This window comes from Streptopelia decaocto (assembly GCF_964273445.1).
Source record: "Streptopelia decaocto genome assembly, chromosome: 1".
NCBI classification, from domain to species: Eukaryota; Metazoa; Chordata; class Aves; order Columbiformes; family Columbidae; genus Streptopelia; species Streptopelia decaocto.
Window position 1 is genome coordinate 139,417,970 of NC_138663.1, and position 27,033 is coordinate 139,445,002.

Genomic DNA, 27,033 nt, shown 5'->3' on the forward strand with positions numbered 1-27,033 from the left:
TTTTCTAAAACATATGTTGTAATAGTCCATTTTAGCTTAGGCCAAAGCTTAAGGCCAATATAAAGAGCAATAATCTCTCTAGAACAACCATCCACCCCTCAGGTGATGATGGCATTGAGATATACCGGGTACTTCAGTGACAAGCACCAGAGAGCTCTGGTGGCAAAGCACAGATCACACACAGACAAAAACCAAACAAAGCACTAGTCCTAAGCAAGCAGCCTGAGCAGGCTTCCTGACAGCTATCACTACAGTGCTACATGATTCGGAGCCCTGAGTTTAAGTGCTTTTTAGTGAGTTATCAGGAAGGAGTAAGTGCTTGCAAAACACATAGTAATGTGATCACAGAACTGAGAGCTCCACTCTTCAAGCTTCTCGGGAATAGAGGTTTTATGTTAAAAGTTTCCCTGCACTCATTACGTAGGGTGAAGTCTGCTCAGCAATGAATGCAAACAGTGCCACAGAACAATGACAGCTGCAGGTGCAAAGAAGGAAATGCTAGAGGCATGATAGTGCTTCAACATTTATTTCCCCAAGGACACATAAAAGAATTAAAACAGTTCTAAAAACCGCAATGCTTTATAATACTACACAATACATAAATACTAACTGTGCTTCCTGCTCAGACTAAGCAGCAGGGAGGTCTTTTATTCGGGCCTTTATGTCGGTTGGTGCATAAAGCTGTTTCATTTACTTCAGGTACAGAACAAGTGACAGGAGAAATGTATGGTAGTCATTCCAGTTTTGTTCAGGGCCAAGAAATTCTCCTGAGAGGGATGCTCCGCTGTTGACTGGAAGCCATGTTCAACAGATACTGCTCACATCGCATACAGATGTCTGCAGTCAGCCAGTCGGCCATGGTCCCTGTGTAACGGCACAGAGGCTGTGCTAGGCAATGGGGTTCCAAAATAACAGGCACACTGGAGTGGCACAGGGAAGAAAAAACCAAAACAGAACAGGAAAGCTGACACAGGTTTCTGTTAGAGGGTATGGTGGTCTTCTACCCTTCCCCGATGATCCAACACTGCTAAGTGATTTAATTTAATGCATGAGTTCAACAGAGCAGTTAGCTCTGCTTTGGAAGGTTACTGAGCAGCCGAACAGCATAATTCACTGACACCTTCTCTCTGTTGATAGTATGGCAGCTAAAGGGTTAATGGATATCTATGGCTGACCCAAGGTGATGGCTGCATTCTCACAGCATATGCTGTAGGATGGATTTTTGCCATCCTGAAGTACAGCTGTAATGCATTCAAACCTCTTCTGCAGTACTTGGACTATGAGCCAGAACAAACCAGTGTCCCACACAGTTATCTTCAGTAGTGAACACCATCCCTGAATTTTGGCAGCTGAAGTATAAGTCTTTGAATCAGAAACAGCTGTAACTTTATTTTGGTTACATTAAAAAATGGTTTCAGGAAGAAAATATATCTGTTCCCCCAGTAGAATATGTAACTGATTTAGAAAGAACAGATAATGTATGCTTCCAGTCCTAAATATTGCACTTCTACCCACAAAGTCTGTCTTCTCCACCCAGCACTGTCAAAAGGTCCTTTTGAAATAGTTCCCTTTCTGGACACAAAAAGGAAAAGGTGTCTGTGTGTGTGTGTAGGGACTCAGAAACCATTTGTGGCATTACTCTTCAGTCAGTTATGCCCAAAACCATTAGCATATTTTATTTCTAGGTATAAAGGGGCTACTCCTGGGTTGTAGTGACAGACCCCCAGCTATGTGGGACTTAATATAATGGGGTCTGGAAATTATTATATAAATGGAGCTGTCATAAGGAACCTTCTCTATCTGGACTAATATGGACACTTCTGAAAACAGGTTGGAATCTTTATAGCTAAAAGGCAAAATGTATTTCAGAGCACCTACACATCCTCCCTTTTGTTCATCTAAAATGCACAATATTTCCAGAAAATTGTAGAACAGTTAGACCAGTGGCTAAACCACTCATTCAGCATAACATTAAGCTGGCCAGCATAATACTACATACTGTTATCTGCATATTTGCACACTTGCATATACAAGTAACTGGTAACATCTTTCAAGGTCAAAACAGAACATCCCTGTCCCAGCTTACCCCAAAGACTCCCAGTGCTCGAGTTCATGCAGCAGCTCTGAGTTCTTCTGCTTTTGAGTAGCTGGGTCCTCCTCTCTGGAGAGTCTCAAAAGTCTTAAGAAATGAAGTGGGAGATGTACACACATTCTGAAGGGCATGGACATCTAGAATCACAACACAAGTCACCTGAGTTCTCAGGGAAACAAATTCTCCTTCTGAGGTGGAAAATTTGCATGGCATGCAACTGATTTATTGGTGCACTTAGAAGATGGACACTAATGCAGTGAACTTCCTGACTGTTGTATAAATAGAGCACAGTGTAATCCCAACCACTTTACACAGGATGAAAGAAAGAGTAGCCAGAGTTGTTTTAGCTGAGTGTGACAAGAGATGTCTGTGGCACCCTGTCTGCTTTTGCACCTTATAATCTTCACTCTTCTGTTTTCTCAGAAACAAGCTAGAAGGTAGATTTATTAGTGGGATGAAGGAAAGCTTCCTATGACAGGTGAGGTGCAGGGAAAACAGAAAATGTAAAAAACCTGCTGTTGTGAAAATTAGACTTGCCTTGATGCAGCAGTCACAGCAGACGACACTAAGAGAAAAAAGTTCCCAGCATTACCATTTGAGTAAAGCTCAGCAGATACCAATGCTGCAGTTCATGGTGACTTTCCTAAGTCAGTCTTAATTTGTGATTGTGGCATAATCAGTTGATAGAAAAGTGAGCAAGCTTAGAACTCCTCTCTATTCAGTTTGTCAGCCCTCCTATTTATCCTAGTTTAAATAATCTGAAATGTGCCAGCATCCATAGCTTGAACGCTTTATGTGCAAACATCTATTACTTTTCACCCAGCACTAACACCGACGATTACTCCATTCTCAGTGGCTTTTTACTTGCTGCTTGTAATCAATTCAGTGCTTCGCCACTGCTTCAAATAGATTTAAGTGAACCTTAATGCGTCTAAAGTTCCTCTTTTCCACTTCCATGAACAGAAACCCTCTGACAAATAAGTGTATATAAGTAGGTCCAACTCTTTTCCCAGTCAGAGAGTTTGGAGTTCACTTTTTCAGTCCTTAAGAGAAGATTCTGGTGAAAAACCTCTCCCAGAACCTGCTCAGGCCCTTGACTGAAGTTAAATCCAACATCTAGAGCAAAATGCCCAGTGATCTCTGAGAGAAATGGAATCTAATACTTCCACAGTAAACTTGGTTGTTGAAAACTTAATGCTAAGAGTTAAAATTGAGATACCACTTCAGAGGCAAGTTTTTCCATATCCTCTGCAGCTGTAGACACTTCAGCCTGGCTTCTGCAGTAACGCAAAACTGAAGGGCTCAACAACCTGTTTCTACCCATTACTACAACTGTTTGAATACTGAATATTTTCAGCACTGCTTTTTCATTCTTTTCTCCCTCCGTATTCAGCCTTTTTTCTACTAGCTCACCTGCTGCAGAGGTAACAGCTGTAAGGCCACTTAAGAAACATCTGCCTACGGCAGCTGAAACATATCTGTGGAAGAGAAAGTTACTTGTGAATGCCAATAGGAAATATCTTTGTACCAACAGTATCCACTGCTTGCTAAAAAGTAAGCATATAAACCAAGCTTCTAAAGGCTTTAGATCCACATACAATAACAGAGGTCCAATAAAGGATAGCAAAGACACAGGAATTAAAAACTAAAAAGGCAAAAAAAAAAGTCTTACTTGTAGGCCAGTGTTTTTATGATGCAGAGGTTTGGGGCAGCTGCCAGACAACAGGAGTTTTAAAAAGGGCTCTTGAACAAACAATAGCTGTATTGTGCAAGAGTGTAACAGTAGCTAGTTAAGGGAGAGAGAAAGAAAGACATTTTTTGAGGTAGACTGCAGCAATCCCAAAGAGATTAAGTCAGGGCAAATTTGAATCCAATCCTGAAGCAAAAAATGAGTCATATGGAAGCTGATGAGTCGCTTGAACTTTATAAAAAAGAACACATTCATGCACAGCTGGCAGTCAGAAGTGATATTATCTTGAGAAGCAGAGCTTGAGCAAGCTAAAAAAAACTTCAGCAGCAAGAACACAAAGGGGGTAATGGAGCCATTTTAGAATAGGCAGAGTGCAGGCAAGTTAAAGCAGGATTGGTAAGGAAGGTGAGAAGACAAGGCTTTAGTCTCAGGAGCATCAGACAGATTGTGGAAGTAGCATAGCTCTGCTAGTAGAACACTTTTGCTTTGTCTATTCTGCTAAATAAATGAGGGCAAGAATCTGGAGCCCCAAGCCAAGTAGCCTAGACTTCCTCACATCTGTGTTACAATGGGCTTGTACTCACAAAGTTTGCTCTAGAGGGGCTTGTTGCAACAGCCCCTCTAAAGGAGATGTGGCAAATAAGCCAGCAGACAAGCAGAGCGGACAGCCCACAGTCCTGTGCTGCAGGTCATTCGCTGTCCCCCTCGTCTCCCTGACCTTTGCATCCACTCAGCAAGGTGATTTAAGTCAGCATAACCCAGGTGTGGGAGTCCAAGTTAAGAAACTTTCCTTCACTGTTTAGCAGCACCAAACCCCAATTAATTACTTTGTGATTTTAGAGCTGATCAACAGTAATGGCAGCTCTCCTAGCATGAAAATAACAGACAAGAAGTATCATGCAAAGGCTGGGTTACTTCCTGGGCAACTTACACAGCTTAAGTTTGATTAGAAGCCATCACCATACAAGTATTAAAAGATTTTTACAGCCTAAGGCCAAACTCAGATCAGCTGCATGAAGAGGATAAGTTGAGGCAGAAAGCACCTCAGCAGTTCAGCACTGAGGGCCACAGAGCCAGCCAGCTTTTGAAAAGGCAAGGACATCACAAAGACAAGAAGAGGAAACGTACCTTTGCTCTCAGAATAGCACCATCACTACCTCCTTGGAAGAAGCCTTGCCCTTCCAGCATCATCATTGCATACCTGGTTCCAATCAGCTCAGCAATGGTTGGTGATGGCCACTTGGTAGGAAAGGGACAGTCCTATCCAAACACAGAAGAAAAGCTGAAGGAAGCAGGTATTTGGGGAGGTCATCCTCAGAACTGGGTTGCAAAAGACTTAGAATCATTTGTCCTCAAAGCTCAGTTCTGCCAGTGATGAGGAATATCGGGTGACTCTTTGACAATACTAGCAAAGAAACTGCTACAGGGCTTTTAGTGGTTGCTGTAGTTTTCAAGCACCTTCCTGACACCTCAGGTCACTGTGGTGACTGAGGAAAGCAGGTGCCTTGGTCACCACAGTAGTTAATACCATCTCCAGAGCCAGTCTCTGGGGAGTTTTACCCTTTGGTACAGACCACAGCACAGATGACATCCTGGCGCCTCCAAGGTACAGGATCCCTTTCCACAGTGCAACTCTCTATTCCCTTCTCTTTCCCGCAACCCACTGGCCCCACACAAATGGCAGCTGTGGTCTGGTGGCTGACCAGGAAAGACAATAGTGCTTTTATCCCCAGGTGGTGAGCCCAACCCACCTGCATCCCCCACCACACTGCTGAACAAAGAGGTCACGCAGTCATGGTCAGTTCAGAGACTTGCCAAGGGTGGGAGGCAGGGAGGGATGCAGAAGGAAAGAAGGAGACATGGGCACAACATGGCTCATCAGGGCAGAACAGTGCAAGCCTTGCACAGAAGTGCACAAACCCCAGCATTGCTCCCACAACCATCATTCAGAGCCTGATGACTACAGTACTGTATACATTTAAGAGTCACTGATGCTGTACTATCTATGTTCTCTTTACCACAGCTTAAAGTATGTTTGCGGATGTATCAAAATCTAGAAAGAATGCGGGGAAATGGAGAAAGCAGGACAGTCCCACCAACAACTACAATCTGCCCAAGGAAGCCTTGACAGACACTTTCAACTAATGCAGTGGTATTTTTTTCTTCTTGTATGAAGAACAACTTTATTTCATATCATTTGAACTGGGAAGCCTCCACAAGGACCCTACAGCATACAGTCTTCTCTTAAGCTGTCTCCAAGGCGGCAATGATATCCCAACTTCAGATCAGTACACAGTATGGCCTAAACTAAAAACCACAGAACATGCTTTCTGCTTGCACAAGGATCAACATGCAAGCTCTGGTCATTACCAGAAGTATCAGACTAGGCTTGCTAGATGACACACCAGACTTACAAGTTCCTTTCTTTGAAGGCCTCTCTCTAAAGATTTGGACCTTCCTCTGTAAGTAGGCAGTTGCTGTTGGCCAGCGTCCGGGAAACCATTCAGTTTAATGTCTCCTAATGTGGGTGCACTCATGGGAGGACACATGCAATTTGTAGCAAGACCTGGACAGGAAGAGAGAGTTTTAGAGTGCAGAAAACCAACTGGCAGCTCTCCAGTATTCACCCCAAAAGCTGAATGCTCAAGAGCACTTCACTGTCTTCTGAAAGTAGAAAGGCTAGCTTTTACTGTGAATTCCAGTTTGGCCTTTGGGGACATGCTGTCATTGTTTTGAACCTGCAGGAGCTATACAAGCTTCAGTCAACTGCAGAGGAATGGTTTTCTAAGAGCAGCTCCCCAGACTCATTACTCAGTGTTGGAGCTTCTCCTGTAAACTGTCCTCAGGTGACCAGAGAGAAAGCATACAGTGAACCCAACCTAATGCTTTGGGAACCCAGCAGGTGACAGATTGTACTTTGTCCCCCTGGTTTAGATGTGCAGGTAGAAGTACACTGACCTGTGCTGTTGCAGGATATTACTGATGCCCCGGTTGAGGCAAGCCAGGTGCTGGAAGGCAGCTTGGAAGTGTTTTCCTGTAGACCAGAGGGCAGGATATTCTTAAGCTGCATGCGAGAGACATTAAGCCCACTTCCTCAAAAGTGCTGCTGCTAATCAAACCCCAGGATACCCAGGACTGATGAGAAATGTTCAAGGCTCAGCCAAAAGTGGAGAGAGAAATCAATGTGGTATATTTAGCAACTTTATATTCCAAAAGGTAATAGCAAGTTAATTCCCTTCACAAGCACAAAGCTCCAGCCAAGCTAGTGAAATTTCAAATTCATCTGTCCTCTCTCTCACCCAAGTTCAATGCAGATACTAGTCCCAAAGTTTCATCTGTTCAGGAACCAACTTCACAAAATCCTCACTATACAACTCTCAGAGTACCTTGGAACCATTTTCCTGGCTCCAGCTCACACGTAGCAACACTGGAGAACAGTTCAACAGACTGTGCCCCACTAATCCAACTCCAACCCAATGCTGTATCTCAACAGGTTTTTTTTTTTAGCTTCTCTAGAAAAGTAGAAAAATTTGATCGTATTAGTCTCTATATGAAGGTCCTTCTAGTTTAGCAGTAATACATCAACCACAGGGTTCTCAAATGCTGAACATTCCTACAAGTGGCACAGATTTGTGCAAATATAGCCAAGATTTTTCTGCTTTTATTAATTCCTATCCATTTTCCTCAGTTAAGCAACTTCATTTCAGACAAACAGATTTCTGTTTACAGAAAACAGATTCCAGTTTGTATGCCAGTGCATCTGTGCTAGACACGATGTGTTAGGGCTTAAGGTCTGTTCCACAGAATGTCTGAATATGCCCAGACTGAATCCCAGCACCAAGCAGTCAAGCTTTTCATGATCAAACTAGGAGTTAAAGAACCCAAAGACCATGTATCATGGCTTATTGAAGAATGGTGTTCCCAAAATTGCTCCACAGGCAGAAGAGTGGGAAGTCACCAGTAAAGTTGCTTCCTGAAAAAAAGCCATTAAGTTTTCCTTCCACAAGCTCACATACCACATGAAATGCAAATATATCAATACGTGTAGCATCAAATGCCTCACTGTGAGGTAAGAATGGCAATACTTCTGGACCATATTGGCCAAGCTTCTGTGCATATCCAAACTTCTGCAGGATCCGTATGTCAAGAGACAAGAGCAGACCTTGGTTCTATAGACTGCAGACATGCCACAAAATATGTGTTTAAATATGGTGTGAGCTTCTCTAGAGGAAAGAATGTCAGTGAACCTAACAGTACTACATTCGTTCACTTCTGAGAGACAAAATTGATGACACTAGGATTTGCACCTGATGTTCCAGGATGTGTATGTGCAGATCTAATGCCTGCAATTCTTGTGCCTCTCCAGGGTCTTTTCATTTAAAGCCTTACCTGAAGTCCTGGTCTGAGCTGCTGTGTTGTAGTGTTGATAATTTTAAACTTGGTACTGGCATGTTGAAGAGTTAAACTATCGCTTGGAGATTTCAAGGTAATATTTGGTGTCACAACCATTTCTGCAGGGGAGAGGGAGAACAAGAACCCCATACACACAGACAAGATTAGATATTGTGCTGTGACAAGAAAATGACAAATTTCATACCCACACATCAGAAATTGAGATTTGGCTAGACTTTATCCTGGTAGTTTCATAATCTTTTAGTTTTAGGTGATAGTTAAAATTCTGTTCTCTCACTTAATGGACAGATAAATTTAAGCATCCCTTAAAAAAATGGTAGGTTGAAACATCTTTTGACTGTGAATAAGCCACAGGTAGATTTTCTAGAAAGAGCTATTCTTATGCCATACTGCCTCTATCAACACAAATTTGCATTCCTACCTCCTTTACATCATACATGCTAAGGAGAAGATAAGTGAGCTTCATTTCAAAGGCCATGTATTATTTTTAGTCAAGGCTTACTTCACTTGCATGCTCGATAGGTTGCTTTGTAGCAAGTACCTTTGGTCCTCTTCCGCTCTTCCCTTGCTGCTGGTGACAGAAGCTTCTGTGGTTGTTTTATTTCTGATATGAGATGTTCACACCAGCGGGAATCCCACGGCACACACTCTTTTGGCTTCTTCCCCATCACCTGCAGGCAAAGCACAGCACCAGAAAGAGCCAGTGGACAGAGCAAGGAGACCACTGGTGACAGAACTACTCCTTCAGCAATGGCATTGTTTCACAAGTGCCTCTCACTCAAGAGGGCACTGTACCCTGCACATGAGAGAACCTTTAGATAATACGTAATAGAATACTACAGCAACTCTCAACTTTGAAACTGAGAACTCCAGGAGCACTTTCAAGACCACAAAATGTTCCAAATTGAAGCAGTAGTGGAGGAAGCAGGGAGACAGATCATCTTTCTCCTATGCAGATGTCAACTCCCATGTTCCTAACTCCATGTTTTGGCAGGAGGGTCTGCCCAAAAGTTAAGTAGGGTTAATATAATCCCCCTCCCAAATCCAAACCAGTAGCTCAGACATTAGGTCTATATTCCTAGAAAGCGTCCTGTTAACTCCAGAATAATCTTGTTTTGCTACCGTTAGATGTAGCACCAGGTCACTTACAGGTTTTAGATGAGGCTTGGGAGCAGCTACATCAGCTTTGGGGATCTTGTGTTTGTGCTTGATGACCACCTGAAAGAGCAGAAATGACATTTAAGCAATAGTTCTATGCCTGCTAGTGGTACACCCTCCCCTTCAACAGCACAGTGAGTTGACTCAAATCAGGATTTGTGAATGGGGGAGGTGGGGAAGACATAAGAAAACTAATGTGGGAGGTATACACTTATGAAGTTTACTTATGTGAGTTTTCACTAGAGATAAATTTGCCTGTGGCAAACTACAGGCAATCACTGCACAGCCCTTTGGGGCTTGCAAAAGAAACATACAGCCTTCTAGACCCAGCAGCTCCTGAACTCCTGAGAAACCACTGGAAAACCTTGTACCCAGATTTTAATATGAGGAGCGATCCTAACAAGCACCATGGTCATATCACATTTATCAGTGAGAACACAGCTCCAGGGAGGAGAGGAATTTAATGAGTTAACAAGACTGTAAGAACTGTAGCAGCAGACAGCTGTATGCATAAGCTGGAGTCCAAGAGACTGGTTTACAGCCCTATATAAGCCAGGAACAATAGCAAGAAAGAACTGCAGGGCAGGTATTCATGTGAGGACGACTGTCTCCCTCATCCAGCCCTGTGCTTGCTGCATAGAAGAGAACCGACCAAAAAAAGAAAAACAAGTTGTACAGACGTCTTTGGCTGTCTTGTTCACTTATTCTTACTTTGAGGCTATGTAAGGAGCCATTGAAGGAGGAATGTTGTTTTTGCAATTGTAAATCTGAAACATGATAAATACTGAGAGACATCCAGCTATCAGATCTTGAATATAAAATTCTCTTAGCAGTAATCTCGGAATGCAAACCAATTCCTGTGGTTAGAAGTTAAGCTAGGGGGAAGGTTAGCCAGAGAACCAGGAAACCACACCTTAAATAGAAATAAATAAATAAGGGGAGGGAGTTGTTAGAATTGGATTAGTGAGACAGGTAAACTGAGGCAGGGCATCTGGGAAGCGATGGGTAGTCTGTAAACCCTGCAGTACCCAACCAATGGGGAACAGGGGAGAGAATTTGCAGCCGGGATTCAGGGGGGGACATAAGCAGTGGCTTTTTGCCCTGTTTCATGTGCTTACCGTTAGGTAGAACACCTGGTTTTGCAAAATCGTTAATAAAATATGCTTTGCTGAGAGATCCTGCCTGAACCTATTATATTGGCAAGATGATAGTTTCTTACAACTACGCCATTTACTTTCCCTGTGTGTACAACTTCAGAACATGTGGGATTGCAGGTAGAACAACACTACAACTTGCCACACTCATTCATTTGCAAATTAGACCACTGTTTGCTAGAGAAGCTTTAAAATAGTTTTGCAGATGGGGAAATCCTCGTTTAAGAGCCTTCACAAAGACCTGAGCAGCAGCACTTTATGCTTTCTTCTGACAAGAAGAAAAATCAAGACCCAGTTCATCCTGCCACCTTGAGTTACAGTTCTGTATTGCACAGTGCATTGATAACACACTATGTTGCAAGGAACACAAGTAGTTATGATGTATTGTCTTCTTTCCACTACTGTTCACTTAGAAATCAATCAAGGTATCATCTCCAGAGGAATGTCATAGCCTTGTCTGAAGGATGGAGCCAGTCAAGAAAACCAAGACCTCGGGTTTTATAGAGGTGCACAGCTTAGCTGAGGCTTTTAAACTCCCTGCTCTCTAGTAGCACCAACAAGGAAAACAAAACAAAACAACAAAAGCCTGATGTTTAGTGTGGTATGCAAAGTTTTCACTTTGTAAAATATCGCTCTTTCTTACAAGTAGAGCTGTGTCTCATCTTCTGCCAACATGTCTGTTTGCAAAACACGCCAATGCCACAAAGCCTTATCCCAGTGATTTAACTCTGCTCATCATTCCCAGCTCAAGCTGCAGCAAGTGAACAGCATCACAAGCCTTTAGAGACACACCAGACGTTTTGTATCTGGTCATCTTTACCAACCATCCACACTGTTGGAAGCCCCTACCACCTGAGTCAGCACAGGAGCTGCCCCTGGAAGGGGCTCAGCTTTTTTTTTTTTTTACGCTCATTAAACTCCTGCAGTAGCTCGTGTACGCTGCATAAAGGCCGAGCAAAGGACTTTAAAGTGTTTTTGCACTTGCACACATCCCACAACATCCAGGAAGGCAAAGAAATTAGTAAGAGATGCCAGGCACAGGTCAGCTCAAGGAGCATGAAAGGACACAAGTGTCCAAGGTGCAAAGCATAAACAGGGTCTATTTCATTAAACTGTTGTGTGCAAGGCAGAGTGGTTGCTCCAGGGAAGGGAGTGGCTGACCACTGTAGGGGCAAAAAGCTTGCCATCCAGCTTCATGAAATTGTGGTCACTCCTGAATTAAAAAGTTACTGGAAATGAAGCACTTGGGTGGACAAACAGGGTGATCTAATGTTGAGCTGCAGCTGAGAGGGAGACCCAGACACTTCTGGACTTGGATGTACCTTTGAGAAAGACAGGCTTTTGGAGAGTAGGTCTCAACAAATACTGCTTAGAAATGAAGTAGAACAGTTGGTTTCAAAGCTGTCTGTTGACTCTAGTCACTCACCTTCCGAAGGGTGTACCTCTTGTGCTGAATGTCATCCAAAAGTAATTCATAGGGAGAGCGTATACGTTCATTTGAAGTCACATGATGCTGTGGTCGCTCAGTGGCCTTGCGCAGCCTCACACCGTTCTGCAGTTCACGGATGACGTTGGGCCACAGAGATGCCTCAGAGAAACCAGTGAGGGCCAAGTCAACAGCTGGCTGGAACACAGAAACAGCATTCCCTCCCTCTGTGTAACAGGACACACTTAGCAACCGAAGTCATTCAGAAACACAGAAGTGTGTCCTTGACACCCCCTTCAACTCACTTCTGGATTAGGGCACGGTACCAGAGCAGAGAATTGCTGCTCTTTGCAGACATTAATTTATAACAAGGGATCTGGGTGCTGGCTCACCAGGCTCATTCCTAAATTTTGTCGTTAACTTTATGAACTTACTCCAGCAAAACACAGCTTCTGCTGCCAGGGATCTAGACTCATTTTCTTGAACGCCTACTTTCTGCAATTGCTCCAGGTGCCAGACTTTTTTCATATTATTGGGCCTCAGGAAACACTGGGAATTAAATCTCAAATCTTGCCATTAAAATCCTCTGAACTTTCAGAAACTAAGGGTTGAAGGGCTCACAAACAAAACGGGAAGACAAAGGGAAAGGGATCTCTTAGTTTAACCTTCACAGCAGCATATGTTAGTTTCAGCCTGGAGACACAAGCTGATAACTCAGACATCTGCTCATCCTCTTCCTGTATTAATATCTGAGGATCCTCAGGCATGCAGTATAACCCAACAAAAGTTAAAGACCGGCAAAAAAAAAAAATCAACTCAATAGCATGTTTAGACAACATTGTAATGGAAGTGCTAAGTCAATGGCTTATCTGGATTCCAATGGCAAATTAAGTAAGAGCAAGTGACTGTATTATAAACAGAGTAAGGGAAGCAAAACATTTTAGAAAACTGCCTCAGAACAAAGCTTCTGACTTAAACTCCTCTTCCTTTTCCACTTACAGTATGAAGCAACCCTCTCAACTTACCCATTCAGATATCTTGGTGTAGTATCAGATGAGTCTTATGCAAGCTCTGACTGATTGCTGCCTTGAAGGAGACAGATTTTTTTTTTTGTTGGATTGTTTTTGACTGGCTTTGGTACATTCATGCCTCAACTCCAGAAAACTAGAACTGTCAGAGAGTGATCACATACTAGTCATATCTCCTAGGTTATATTTATTATTGTGTAGGAGAACATACAAAAGTCTCCAGGCAAACTGAAATAGCGTATCATGAGCCATTTGCACTTTCTAGAGTTGTATTTCACATGGTGACAGAACTTGACTGAAAGGTATGATGTGAAGAGAGACTTCTGTATGGTAATACTGCTACATTAGTTTGGGGACAAGAATTGCCTTCAGTTGGTCATTTCAGAGCAACTTGTACACCCAAAACATTTTTTCAGATGTAGATGACCTCATTATTACTCATGTTTTTCTTTCCCAACTAACTGGATCACTGCAATGATTCTATCTGGGCCATCCCATGTAATGTAATGACTTCCCACACCTGAGCAATACAACACAAGATGCCACAACACTCCAAAACCATTGCATTCAGTTCAACAGATGGGTGGTAAAACAGCTGTGTTCATAAGAGGTCTCACTCCTTAGATTTCAGGGTGAAGATGGTCTCATGCCATGTACAGATAAGCTCTGATGAAACTGTACAACCCTGGAAGCTATCAAGCTGTGGTCTATGTTTCAGAAGGCCTGTTTTCTAGCAGTCAGCACGAAAAAGTGTGGGCCATAGAGAGCATCAGCTGCTTGGCACCACTAAAGGCATCAGCTCTAATCTGTGGGATCCCAGTAAAGTTGGCATCCTGGTTATTTTAAACTCAAGAGTTTGTCAGAGCGATGCAATCAACTGGTGCTTAGAGACTTGGAAACCAGAGGCAGAGGATATGCAACAGACATCTTGCTTTTGAAACTCATGTCTACTGAAGGAGCAGAGGCCAAATACACTGGCCCTCAGGCCACACAGCAAAGTCCATGTATTTATTCATGTATTCCCTGCAGAAAAGAGCTATAGCAGTTGATGAGTTTGTGGTTTGAGATAGCTTGCCAGTTTATTTTAATAGATCACAAAATTGAGAATATGCCCAAACACACATTTCACAAACATTTTCATACGGATAGTTTGAGCACGCTTCAAAGCAAGTGCTATTTAGACAAAGGGAGTGAGTCCACAAGTCTCTCGGGGCTTGCCGTTTGTCTCCACAGACTCCAGACTACAGTGCTTTTGTTTATGCTGGGCAGAGCTCCAGCCAGAGGAGCTATTTGTTTCTGACTGAGCCCTGACTGTGTAGGGCCTTGAAAAGAACAGAATAAGTTGCTTTCTCTGCCTCAAATACACATTCTAAGATCCAAGGAAGGACAAGTAAGGCAGTGAGCAGAAGGCAGGAGCTACATCTCCAACCTCACCCTCCTTCACCCCTTTGAGCTGCTGGAGCTGCACAACCAGAAAGATGGATAGAGCTATAGGCCTTCAGACCCCTTCAGCCCTGAAACAGCACAGACTCCACATAATAGGAGTGAAACAGGCCACCCCAGTACTACCACCAACAGAAGAGTTTTCAGTCCAGCTACAAGAAAGGAATGGTTTGCTTTTGGCAGGTGTTGATTCCTGCTGAGAGCTGGAGTTTGGGGCTCATCTGGCAGGAAGAAACAGCCTGAGTAACTACTTGTGGACACTTGTTCCAAAGACTGCCTCCAACTTCATTTTTAGAAGTGGTTTAAGTTGGACTGCAAAGACACCCTTCATGTAGAATAAAAGTCCACATGAGCTTAACACATGAAATAGTTTAACTTCAAGTTCACTCCCCATCTTCCTTCACAGAGAAATATTTAACTACTTAAGCTCATGAACAACTTAAGAATGTGTGTGTGTGTGTGTGTGTGTGTGTGTGTGTGTGTGTGTGTGTGTGTGTGTGTGTGTTCAAACTCTGCTTTTTATAGAAGAGTCAATGGAAAGCCTCAAAGAGACAAGGTAGACAAACCTGCCCCCCATAATGAAGGAATGCAGTCCCTTACCCAGTGTTTTTCCTTCTTCTGAAGCGGATTTTCCACCAAATCTTCCACACTCATTTTTCTTAGCCTCTGAGAAGCAAGCACATGAGTTTATTACCTTGTACCATTCAGTGATTTCCTATATCCAGTATAAATTACCAATGTTAATCTGAAAAGCCCCGAAGTCCCAATCACCCAAAAATTCAAAAGCTACAATAAATAAAGACAGCAGCCTTTCACATAGCGAAAATAGACCCTCAGCTAGGTACTCCATTTCTAGTGCAATGGGAAGGTTACTTTAGAACTAGATGAGCATGTGAAGGTAGAGGGAATAGCAAGTAAGAGGTAATCCCAACTGTACCTCTTTGGAGGTCTGGATGATGGTCATAAGCTTCTGAAGTTCCATATATTCAGTAAACAAGCTGCTACAGGTCCTTTTATAATGGCTGGTAGCCTCAGAAGGCCTGCACAGGTGCTCCTCACAGGCCTGAAAGAAATGCAGCTATTTAAAAGAAATCTCAAAATGAAAAAAACCACGGTGGGATGGAATAAAGCAAGACTCAGTTTTCTTAATTCATGGTTAAAAAACATCTTCCTGACAGGCCCTTCGTAGTTTTTTTTTTTTTTCTTTTTTTTTCCCCTATTGTAGATGCAGAGGAACAGAGAAGCAGGAGCAATCTTATGTGTAATTTATACATCTTGTTCTCCATAAGGTGTGCTTTGAAATAAGTACCTGGAAGTGGAAGCCTCCAGTGCAGATGAAGCACAATTTCCCCCCCCACCCAGAACGTCAAGTCACTTGTCCTGTTTTTTCCCCTGCCCTGATCAGAGCAAGAAACAGGAAGTTTCTTACATCTTTAAATTATGGTTGAGAGGAAAATATTTGAATTCAGACATTCAAACACCAGCTCTTGCAGAAACTGAATACTATGCACAAATTACTTTTTTCAATATCCATAGTCTTCTAGGTATTGATTTGGAGACTATGTGCAGAAGGACTTCATAGACACAGCTGTATGAGAGTCATGTTCAATCTTCTGAGTTCTTTTCCATAGGCACTTGTGTGCACCTGCAATGGTTTTGCCTTTTCCCTCTGATGGGAAAGCCATGTGCTCCCTCTGTGTCCTCCAACAAAATACCCAGCATTTTCCCAGAAATGGTCTTGCCCCTTGGTTAACACATTACTCCATCAGCTCCTCTAAAGCTGCTATATTTACTAAGTGTGAAAAAGGAAACCTTGATAACATCCTGCAGGGTGACTGCTGGTTTCATTGCTTCATCATCCAGTTGCAACATGAGGCACAGCACTTTCTCCAAAGGATCACTCAGCTCTCGCTCCGCTTGGCTGTCGAGTCCCCAGTCCAGGGCTTCATAGATCACCACTCCCAAGTACTCCAGCAGCTGCAGGCAGAGACCACGGAAGCAGTGCAGCACAAAGCACTGTGTGGAACTTCACAGCTGTCACTTCCCAGCCATACATGTACCCTCTACTGTCCCTCAGGGCTGAGCATATCTCTCAGGATGAGAAGGGCCCAAAACGCAGCTAGATGCTCATGGGGTAGCCTTAAATACTCCCTAAATAACCTAAGATTTTTTTTCTAAGCAGACGTATCCTCTGTTATTATAGCTGTTATTAAGACAAAAAGACTGTGGGCTATTCCACAGCAAGCAGCATCTGTGCACATTGTTTCCCAGTCCCATTGTCTTACTTGAGTTCAGTCCTACCATTTTGCTTCATTTTCCAGATTGCAAGGGACAGAGTCACTCTCACAGTGAAGAGCAGATTTAAGCACCTTGATATGATTATTAATAGTTTCCAAAGACATCTGCATCTCCTGAGCTGGCCTTCTATGACAGAAGGATATCTGCACACGTACAAAGGTGAAGACACAAGCTTACCTTGTCCTCTGACTGTTGAATGCTGCCAACATCTGGAAGGGAAAAAAGATGGGAAAGGGAGAAAGATAACTCACAGGCATTGATAAACAACTTTTAGAATCCCTGTCAAGAGAAAGAAACAGGAAGAATTCTTGATAATAACGAAACAATCCCCTCTAACTAAGGTCAGTTTCACCTGGGGAAAGTAGGCCTATATTTAGCAGCTACTAGAAAGCAACACAGGATACACTTATGAGCATTAGTCCCAAACTAACTGCTGGTGGATGCATTTTTTGCTTGCTAATAGAGGTCTAACCACAAGGAAGGCACTGGATCCTTATCTTCATTCTTTATTACCCACTCTTGTCCCTGAAGAGTGAGTCTACCATTGACCTCTGCAGCAGTGCAACTAAGTGATGCATAAGACAAAGCTTGTTGCCACTTGCTGGCTACACAAAAAAGGGAAACTGTCTATCATAGATCTGTCCTAAGAGTTACCATAACAAAGGAACCATACATTAGAAGATCAACAGAGCAGAACACATAATAAAACCCCAGACTATTTATTTCAAATAACATAAGTGGTAACAAACTTTCATTCCAGCTATTCCCTAGAACCCAATGACTCACCAGAGCACTATTAGAAAAATTAGTAGGCTGCACCTCTGTATTACCGCTCATCTACAGCCCTTTAAATTGAAGTATAGGCAGCAGAACAGCCTTGTGACAACTTACAGGGAGGTGGGTTGGGGGGGGGAAGAACGGCAGGAAAAAAAATTCCCCACATTTCAGTCTATGATAAGAACAGTCCTTTGCACCCACAGCTACTTATGCTCTTACCGGACTTGTGGTACACCTTGAAGGAAACAGTACCGTCAGCATGGATAAAGATGCTCCCAGGACCTTTTATGAATACAGAATGGAGCGGTGGGCACAGCCCCTGAGCCAACTGCTCCATTTTACGGCAACACTGAAAACAGATAGCCCAGGCTTGCTCCTCACTTATAGCATGTTCAAAACACCTCAGGATCTCGGCTAGTGAGACCTTTGTGATCCTCTGCTCACACTGTGGAGACTCCATTTTCACCTTTACCACTCATCTCCACTCTTAGCCTAGGAAGCTTAACACACCCCTTCCCAGGAGAGGCAAGGGCTCACACCAGCCTTTTATCAGCTCTGCCTCCTGCTTTGCTCTCACCCCTCTCTTCCTTACAGGTGTGATAGTTAATGCCAATTTTGCTCTATCTTTTTAAAGGGACACCACCACTTTAACCTGGATTTGTAGGAGACTCCTTGAAAGCAAGCAGGAAGTATACAACAAAAGGGAATCTAAAGAGATAAGACTGAACAAAATTCATGCTCAATTTAACTCTGTTGTTTCTCACAAATATATTAACGGGAATACCAATGTTGGCAGGTAAAAAAAGAGTATATTCAGCTTCAGGTGGAGGGAGAAGGGGCCAGGAAATAATGTTATATATCCAGGGGAGAAGAACTCATGGAAGACCATAAAAATCTAATCCATGTGATGCAGAACCATTTGGGCAGCACTAACATGTTACAGCAATCAGCTCCACAGGGCACCTGCACACACCACAGGCCCCACTCCTGCTTGGTCTTGACCCTTTGGCTCTGACAGAGCCAACCCAAACATCTGGGGTGGGGAGCAACTGCAGGGACCAGGCAGGCCCCCAGGGCGAGGACAGCAGCCTCATGCTCAAAATGCTGATGTGAATAACTGCTGGTGCGAAGCAAGTTACCCAGTTTTGTTTGCACTTTGGGCTGTGTGTGTGTGTGAAGGGACGGGACAGGCACTTGGCTTGTGACGGGGATCATCCCCTGGAGAACTTTTTTGCTGCCACAGTGCCTCTGCAGTGCATTGCGGGGGACTTCAGCTGCTGCTGCGCTGGCTCTGAACAGCCCCGACTCCCAAGGCAGAAGAACTGCAAGGGTTAAAAAGTGTGAAAGACACTCATAATTAATATTTATTTCCCTTCTCACTCGTGACATTTTCAACTGAATGGCTGGAGCTCATGGCTGGGCTGCAGTTCCAGGGCTGAAACGGAGAAATAAACTTAACAGCAGAGTCAATTATGCTATTAAGGGGCATTCTTTATTGGCAGCGCTGAGTAGCTCTGGGGATCATCCTCCAGAAGTGCTGGATGCTCTTGTGTTGCTTATATCCACACAATTAATTACATATTGATTACGATTTTTTGCCATTTTTAACATACATCTACACTAAGAAATAATTGATAAAGTTAGTTATAATTGATTGGTTTATTACGTACATGACATCTATTAATTATTAGTTAAACATAAACTAAGCACTCTGCATCTAAACAATGTATTACTTAATCTTCTGCCTCCCTCTTGTCATGCAGGATCTAAAACTTGAACAATATCCCCTCATTTTGCAGGTGGTTACACAACATTTATCATGTCAATTGGCTAATGATAGATACGTCTTTTGTAACTTAATCACAGTATATATTAATTTAGCAGCTTCTCTTCAGGCTGCCCCACGACCGCGGGGCGGGGCTGTGCCCGGGGCTCGGCTCCGCCAGGCGGGAGGCCCGGAGCTCCCCACGGCCACGGGTGGCTGGGAGAGCCAGGACGGCTCCCTCCCGCGGCTCTGGGGTGCCAGGCACCCCGCAGACACCCCGACTAAGCTGTGCGGGGCACAGGCGAAGGCACCGAGGCCACCGGCAGCCAGCCCAACGGCGACCAGCCCCCGCCCCGCCAGGGTGATTTGGTCCGGTCCACGCCACCCCCCTTACCGGCCAACATGGTCCCGCCTGCATTCAGCCTCCCTCCAGCCCTGCGCAGTCCCGCCCTCAGAGCGGGGAAGATGGCGGCGCCCGAGGCGGCGTGGAACCGGCTGGACGTGCCGTGGCCCGCCAGCAGCGCGACGGTGGCCCTGGCGGCCCAACACCCTGCAGGTCCCCGCCGCGGGCGCCGGGCCGGGCTGGGAGCGGCGCGGGCCCGGGGAGCGCTGGGAGGCGTTCGAGGCCGCTCCCGGGCGCCGTGCGCGGCGTTGGTCGGTGCTGGCCGGCCGCGGGTGGTGGGGCTGTGAGGGGCGCGGGTTTGGGGGCGGCGGCGGGCGCTGAGGCGGTGCTGTCCCCCTGCCCGCAGTGAGGTGGCTGCCGGCGCTGCGGCGGCGGAGCGAGATCGCCGGCAAGCAGCTGTCGGGGAGAGGCCTGGCCGCCGAGGGACGCGTCTTGCGGGCCGTGCTCTACGTGTACCACAGCAGGCTGCTCCGGCACCGGCCCTACCTGGCCCTGCAGCAGGTGAGGAGCAGCCCCGGCGGGGCGGCAGGTACCCGGCAGCTGGGGACGGGTCCCTGAGAGGCCTTCGGAGCAGCACTTGATGCCCGGGCATCATGCAAAAAGTATTTTGGAGCAGGGGCAAGTTTTGTCATCACTAAGCATCCTTGCAGTTTTGTTCAGTGGGTTTCCTGGCTCTGTGCAGTCAGTGCAATTTCTGCTTTCCAGCCCTGTGGAAACAGTGCTCGGTCACCTATACTCATGCTGAGATTTGATTTTCAATTAATTGCTATAATGGGAGGGGGAAAGAAAAATCCTAGGCTGCTCTATTAGGCATTTGTTGGTTTAAGATGAAAAAAATCAACTTCTTACCAGTTTTCCAGTATTTACAGGTATTGTCAATATCTTCAAATAACTGTTTTGAAATAGACCAGGAATCATTTTTACTTTCTTGATTTGTTTACGCATTTTCATTCTTGAAAGCCAATACCAAAAGCCATTGTATACTGCAGGAGAAACCAGGCAGCACCAATTAGCAATGGCCTGCTCCAGCCCTTCGCTTAATTCCATATTCACAGTAGTGCGATAAAGGAATGTTCTTCACCATGGTGCAGGTATAGGAACGTACCAGAGCATTCCGTTACACAAGCTTGCAATTTGTGCTGTTAAACTGGTAAGCAGAAAGTGTCACTTAATGTAGTGATAGTTCTTAGACCAAGGCACTTCTGTGTCTCAAGATACCAGTCAAAGGAGTTTTCTTTCTTGTAGGTAGAACAGTGCTTGAAGCGCCTATGGAAAATGAACTTGGTGGGCTGCATTGAAACTCTGGCAGGACTGATTCCCAAGTAAGTGTTGTGATCCTATATGTTATACTATCCATTAACTCAGTCTGTGTAGCTAAAGGATGGGAATGCTAGATCATAACCGTCTCCTCATCCTTGTTTCAACACAGGAAAAATACACCCCAAGCCCATGCAGAGTGTTTAGTTCCCAGCCAGCCTATGCTGGAAACCGTGGCTCTGAAGGTGTTGGGAGGTTGCAAGCTCATACTGCGTCTACTGGACTGTTGCTGTAAAGCTTTTCTGTATCCTTTTTTCACCGTGAAAATGTTCTTAACAGTTCACCAGCAGTACCTCATGAGACCAAAACGGACTGCTGTAGGCCCTGTATTGCTGAGGGACTCAACTGTGCAATTGATATGTGCAACTTGGAGTTCCTTTGATAGCCAAACATCTTATTTTCAAGTTATTATGTAGGAACCTCAGGCTATTGGCTGACTGCTGTTCCAGCCTTGAGCAGCCCAAAGTTTGAATACTCATTTCCCAAATTATCTAGAATATTCCCTTGTGAATTGCCGCTAGTTGGTGTGTTTAAGTCTCATTACATGGTTTTTATTTTTCATCCTTAACTGGTGTAATCTTCAGCTTGTCCGTTCAACATCTCTGCTCAGAAGAATTCATACTTTTGAACACTGTGGCTTCAGGGTTGTTGAGCCGGCTCTGGTTTGTGTATTCAAAAGTCTGTCTCATTTGTTGTCTGTTTGATGTGCCTGTCAGGAAAAAGGGCTTGTTATGAGGCATTGCTGCTGAGTGAGCTTTATTCATTTAGGAGGAGAAGGAGGAGGAGCGTCCTTCCATCTCTTTGGACTTGCTTCTAGCACCTGAAGGGTTGTATAAGTGGAAAGAGACTTCTTACATGCTGTTTTGGAAGGCTTTATTCATAGCAAACTTTATGTAGCGCTAATAAAATCACAGAGTTAATGCCAGCCTGCCACAAACACTAACATCTGGTACTCGTTGCAGAAAGCAGTAAGTCTTGCCCCATGCTGAAATGGAAAGGCTGGGATAAAGTTGTTCTGTAATATTGCTGAGTTTTCTAGGGAAATCTTTGTTCTGGCCTCTCTCAGTACTGCGAAGCAATGCTGAGAAAGTAACTGCTGTGTGTAGCTGAAGGACTACCAGGATTGTGTAGAATAACTCAGTAAAACATGTTTGGGCACAAGAAATGTGTCTCCCCAGTAAACATAGAGCAGGCGGTTGTCCAGCAGTGGTGCTAGCAATACTGTTCTGAGTTGGTACAGGTTTCTTTTGGGTGAACACGTGTTGTCAAATGATTTGGATGTGACCTGGCAACCTGCTGAGTCCCAGGTGTGGCATTCCACAAAGCTCTAGGGAAGCAGAGGTGCTCCTGATCAGGGATTTACTCGTTGAATCGCTCCTGTGCTCTGATATTGAACAGTTCCTTAAGGCTCAGACTAATATTAAGAACAACATGGTGATGGAGTGTAAAAAGATAAGCTTGTTTTGACGTGGAATAGGGAATGGGCAGCTTGGAATCTTATATATCAGCTCCTCCGCTTGAGCTGAAGGTAGTTGTTCTGTGAGCATAAGGCTTTGCTAGAAGACTTCATACTTTTCTGTCTTCTCTCTTCAGGATTCAGTACAGATATGTGTTGCAGAGCCTCATGTCCTTGTATGGTGTGTTGTCCACATCGCTTCATCTGGTGTCTGAGACCCAACAGATGCCTTATATCAAGGGGTTTACCTTCCCTTCTGATATCAGTAACTTCCTTGGAGTTAACATTTCTTCTGAGGTGAAGAAGCAAAAGGCTAAAATGCTTACAACAAAAAAACCTACTGGCTGGCTGAAGAAGCTCTTCCCAACAATGCCAGAGGCGGTGTCTGAGGTTGGGACAAAGAGAAATTTTGTGACCTGCATGAGTGCTGTGAAAAACTGTAGCATCCCATGCCCTGCGGACATTGGAGAGCCAGTTCTGGTGACCAGAGCCAGCAGAGGTAAAGCTTTGTGCCACAGTGCTACTGGTTTCTGACATCTCGGAGACTGACCGCAACCTCTGTCCAACAGAATCGAGCACTTCTACTGCCCACAGAGTGCAGTTCTGGTACAAATTACCCTCTTCTGTCCTTGGAAGAGGAGAAGAATTCTGCATGTACCCTTGCCTTTGTAAAGCTGTAGACAATGTCAGTATTGAAAGGGTTTTTTTTTAATTTATTTTTTATTTTTTTTAAACATGATACAGCCTAGAGACAGTAATGGACAGTACAGCCTGTACAGTAATGAAGTACAGCCTGGACAGTAATGAATGCAGTATACAGGTCCTGTAAATAGTTACGTGTATTTTCCTGCTTCTGCATAGATGGGGCCCCAGGGTAGTGAAGGAAGCTAAGAGCACTGTCTGCAATCTGCACGAGAGCAGATGGAGTTGTATGTACAGGATGCAAGCATCCTGTGTGTGCTGGTTCTGGGCTGTGCCTGAGACTTCCCTTGCAGTCAGCGCTATGGTCAGTGACTGCGGGCATCCAGGTGTTTGCATGAAGCTTTTGTCCATTAAGTTCTCCTTTGCAGCAGTTCTCCTCTGTAAAATCTGTGTGTCCTCTTCATCCCTTGCCAGCTGCAATGTGGGTTGAGTGAAGTCCCCTTAAGTCTGCCTGGAAATGCTGAGTACAGGTGTGAGCCTGCTGAGACGGCAGGAGATTTGAGAGCTCAGCAGGGCAAAGCGTTGTGGTGTCTCTGTGTAAAGACTTAAAACTGTCTTTATTTCATAATGGGAACTCTCCTCTCTCTTTGTAGGGAAGCAGCTGGGCTTTGATGTGAAGAGCCTACTTAGACCATCCAGACCTCTAACACAAGAGGTTTGTATGGCAAGTTTTTTTACTTTAAAGACTCTAACACTCAAAACATTATATCCCTTATTGAAAATGTCCCTTCCCTGCGTTATTTTTGCTTGTCTCACAACCCAAGTTAGTGTGGAAGCTTTGCACTAAAAATCACTACTAATTTCTGCTTATAAATTTGAGCATTTGTTGGTACATCAGGTGGCAGGACCAGAGGCCAAGTCAGTAGTAGACATTAGACACAAGACCTGGACAGGCTGGAGAGTTGGGCGGGGAAAAATTTAATGAAATATAACAAGGGAAAATGTAGAGTCTTACATCTGGGCAGAAACAACCCCAGGTTCCAGTATAAGTTAGGGAATGACCTATTAGGGGAAAGGGACCTGGGGGTCCTGCTGGACAGCAGGATGACCATGAGCCAGCACTGTGCTCTTGTGGCCAGGAAGACCAATGGCATCCTGGGGTGTATTAGAAGGGGGGTGGTTAGTACTCTGCCCTGATGAGACCGCATCTGGAATACTGTGTCCAGTTCTGGGCCCCTCAGTTCAAGAAGGACAGGGAACTGCTGGAGAAAGTCCAGCACAGGGCAACAAAGATGATAAAGGGAGTGGAGCATCTCCCTTATGAGGAAAGGCTGAGGGAGCTGGGTCTCTTTAGCTTGGAGAAGAGGAGACTGAGGGGTGACCTCATTAATGTTTACAGATATGTAAAGGGTGAGTGTCATGAGGATGGAGCCAGGCTCTTCTCAGTGACAGCCAATGGTAGGACAAGGGGAAATGGGTTCAAAGTGGAACACAAGAGGTTCCACTTAAATTTGAGAAGAAACTTCTTCTCAGTGAGGGTGACAGAGCACTGGAACAGGCTGCCCAGGGAGGTTGTGGAGTCTCCTGCTCTGGAGACATTCAAAACCCGCCTGGACACATTCCTGTGTAGCCTCATCTAGGTGTTCCTGCTCCGGCAGGGGGATTGGACTAGATGATCTTTTCAGGTCCTTTCCAGTCCCTAACATTCTGTGATGAATACAAATTCTAATTATCCACTACCTATTTTTGTATTTCACAAAACAAGACTGGTATTCTACTTTCTCCCTAGGAAATACGGAAAGTTCTCATCAAAACCTCAGTATTCTGCTCCTCTTCAGCAGAGCAGATCAGACATGTCATGTTTTTAAAATACTATTTCTGTTATTCTTTGTTTCAGGGTATAAGCATTACATCAACACCTTTTACAGCAAAATCAGCATCACTTTCCTCTCATATGCCAAGACTGCAGCATACTGGATCTCTTGTGCAGATGGTCCAGACAGCTACATCATTTGGGGAGCTGTCAGAAGCACTCAGAAAAGCAATTCTGTGGTGCAGAGGCAATAAATTCAAATCAGCAGCTTATTTTCTGCGTAACAAGTTGCTGAAAAGCAACCGGCTGCACCACGTGGAGGCTCAAGGTTGCAGGTAATTTTGCATGGGTGGGGGGTTTCTGGATCTGACACTTCACGTTTTAATATTAGGTATTTTGCTAGTGTAGAGAAACGCAGTGGTCTAACCCATTGTTTTTAAATTCAAATGGGATCATTAGTTCAGGTTACTGGATGCTCTGATATGAACATTCTGTTTAGCTTCAGTCATTTGCGAAAGGATTTAAAAGGCTAATAAATGCACAGACACTTGAGGGAGGATGAAAATGCAACTTAAATCATGTACATATTTAATGTGAATGATTATATGATGCAAGGGGTGTTTATCTTTCTTCAGAATGCCTTGGCTAATAATGTACCAGTTGCTGTTGTGTCTCCTTGGTATGACAAGGAAAATGGTAGAGAAGGCTAATAACCAAATCTTTCGAACCCCAAATGAAATAACACTTCAGCAGCTGATAAAGTTATGTTTTGTGCAATTTCCTCCCCTTAAGCTTGAAGAAAAAACTGTGCTGTGTCAAAACATCTGTCTGTAAATACCTCCTGTACGGGTCACAAAATGCACGCTGGCCAAGGCGGTACCTTGGGGCACAGTTCTGTCAAAGGAGGATCAAATCATGCACACGCTTGAAGAGAACTCTGAAGACTGTTCGGCATAAACCTTCTGAGCTTTCTGGGGTCTGTGAAAACAGCACTTCACTGATCCTCCCAGCTTGCCAGGATGGGCCTCTGAGTCGGGAAGGACGCTCCAGTGCCGATACAGCCACTGCCAAACTAAGTACAGTGGGAACCCCTAAGTGGCTGCTGCTGGAAGGAAACTCTGGCTCTGTGTGGAAAGAAGATACTGAGAACATGGATATTGATTCAATTTTTGCAGCAATGGGGGTTTGATCCTGGACTGTAAGGAGGAAAGGGGTCAGGTCATTCCAAATTTTCTTTTTTCCTAAATAAAACCTTCAGAACCCTAATTGTCTCTTGGTAACTCACATCCTAAATTCTGCTAAGAATGTAGCAATTGTTTTATTGTATTTTTGTAAAACAGCTTTTTTATGGAGGGGTATTGTGAACAGCTGAATGGTTTTCATCCTTTCCACCAAGCCTTGTCCAGGAACAGTGACTTTGAGTTACCCTTACTCAGTGTCTCTTCTCTTTTGCCAGACCACATATTAAGTGCTGCTGCCAAATTCGCAGTGCAAACCGTTACCGTCCACAGTGAGATGCTGCAGGTGATTGCTTACTGATGCTTAGGACAAAACACTTGCCACTTATTTTCCAAGGAAACAGTCTTACACCCTTCATTCTGTGCTGCTTGTACAGGGGGCAGCCTTGACTTGCAGTATTATTGCTGTTCAGTATTTGTTATCCTTGTACTAAAAGGAGTTTATTGAACCTTCTCACTCTGAGCTGCTCCAGAACTAGAGGAAAGCACAGCTGTGGCCTGCAACAGTGAACTCCTGACTGGAGAACACGCCGTTTGCTGTCTTGAAATCTTTTTAATGTAAGTGCAATTTCTGCCTGCTGGGCAATGTAAGGCACAGCTACTCCAACACATATTAATGAAATAACATTAGAACAAGCAACGTTGTTAGTGCTTTCTGCCAGGCTCTTGTTTGTAACTACATCCCAAGATCAGGATCATCAGGAAATACTGAGAAAAAATTGTCTCAGAATGAAGAACAGTAACCTGCTTTGTTGTAGAACAGCATCTGCCTAACAGAGGTAAGGAAAGGCTGTAAGCGCAAGTACATCTGGAATAGGCTAACTTCCATTTCCTAGGCTTAATATTGCTAGAAAACAGAAAAGCCAGCCAATGAAGTGCTAAAACCCCTGTATTAGGCACCTTGTGTGAATTTATCAGTG

The 27,033-nt window shown here is 44.3% G+C and overlaps 2 protein-coding genes across 2 annotated transcripts; one reads left to right on the top strand and one right to left on the bottom strand.

Annotated features, from left to right (window-relative positions):
- Positions 1-542: 542 nt before the first annotated feature.
- Positions 543-17,939, bottom strand: LOC309435113 (protein spire homolog 1-like; the record flags this gene model as incomplete). Its single annotated transcript, XM_082042991.1, has 16 exons — positions 543-920; positions 2,087-2,229; positions 2,630-2,657; positions 3,506-3,570; positions 4,911-5,042; positions 6,197-6,348; positions 6,741-6,816; positions 8,172-8,293; positions 8,737-8,866; positions 9,345-9,413; positions 11,934-12,095; positions 15,005-15,070; positions 15,342-15,467; positions 16,217-16,381; positions 16,880-16,911; positions 17,699-17,939. The coding sequence occupies 16 exons, from the start codon at positions 17,937-17,939 to the stop codon at positions 749-751; spliced, it is 1,881 nt and encodes a 626-aa protein (XP_081899117.1). The 3' UTR covers positions 543-748.
- A 1,645-nt stretch (positions 17,940-19,584) lies between these two features.
- On the top strand, positions 19,585-26,907 carry RMP64 (ribonuclease MRP subunit p64). The gene is made up of 9 exons (XM_082059812.1): positions 19,585-19,800; positions 19,994-20,148; positions 20,893-20,969; positions 21,077-21,208; positions 21,549-21,626; positions 22,558-22,919; positions 23,716-23,777; positions 24,960-25,210; positions 25,668-26,907. The coding sequence occupies exons 1-9, from the start codon at positions 19,647-19,649 to the stop codon at positions 26,062-26,064; spliced, it is 1,668 nt and encodes a 555-aa protein (XP_081915938.1). The 5' UTR covers positions 19,585-19,646; the 3' UTR covers positions 26,065-26,907.
- The last annotated feature ends 126 nt before the right edge of the window (positions 26,908-27,033 follow it).

Coding starts and splice junctions, on each gene's coding strand:
- RMP64 (XM_082059812.1), top strand. CDS start 19,647: ATGGTCCCGCCTGCATTCAGCCTCCCTCCAGCCCTGCGCAGTCCCGCC. Junction 20,970..21,076: donor CTGGCAGGACTGATTCCCAA/GTAAGTGTTGTG, acceptor GTTTCAACACAG/GAAAAATACACCCCAAGCCC. Junction 23,778..24,959: donor CCAGACCTCTAACACAAGAG/GTTTGTATGGCA, acceptor TCTTTGTTTCAG/GGTATAAGCATTACATCAAC.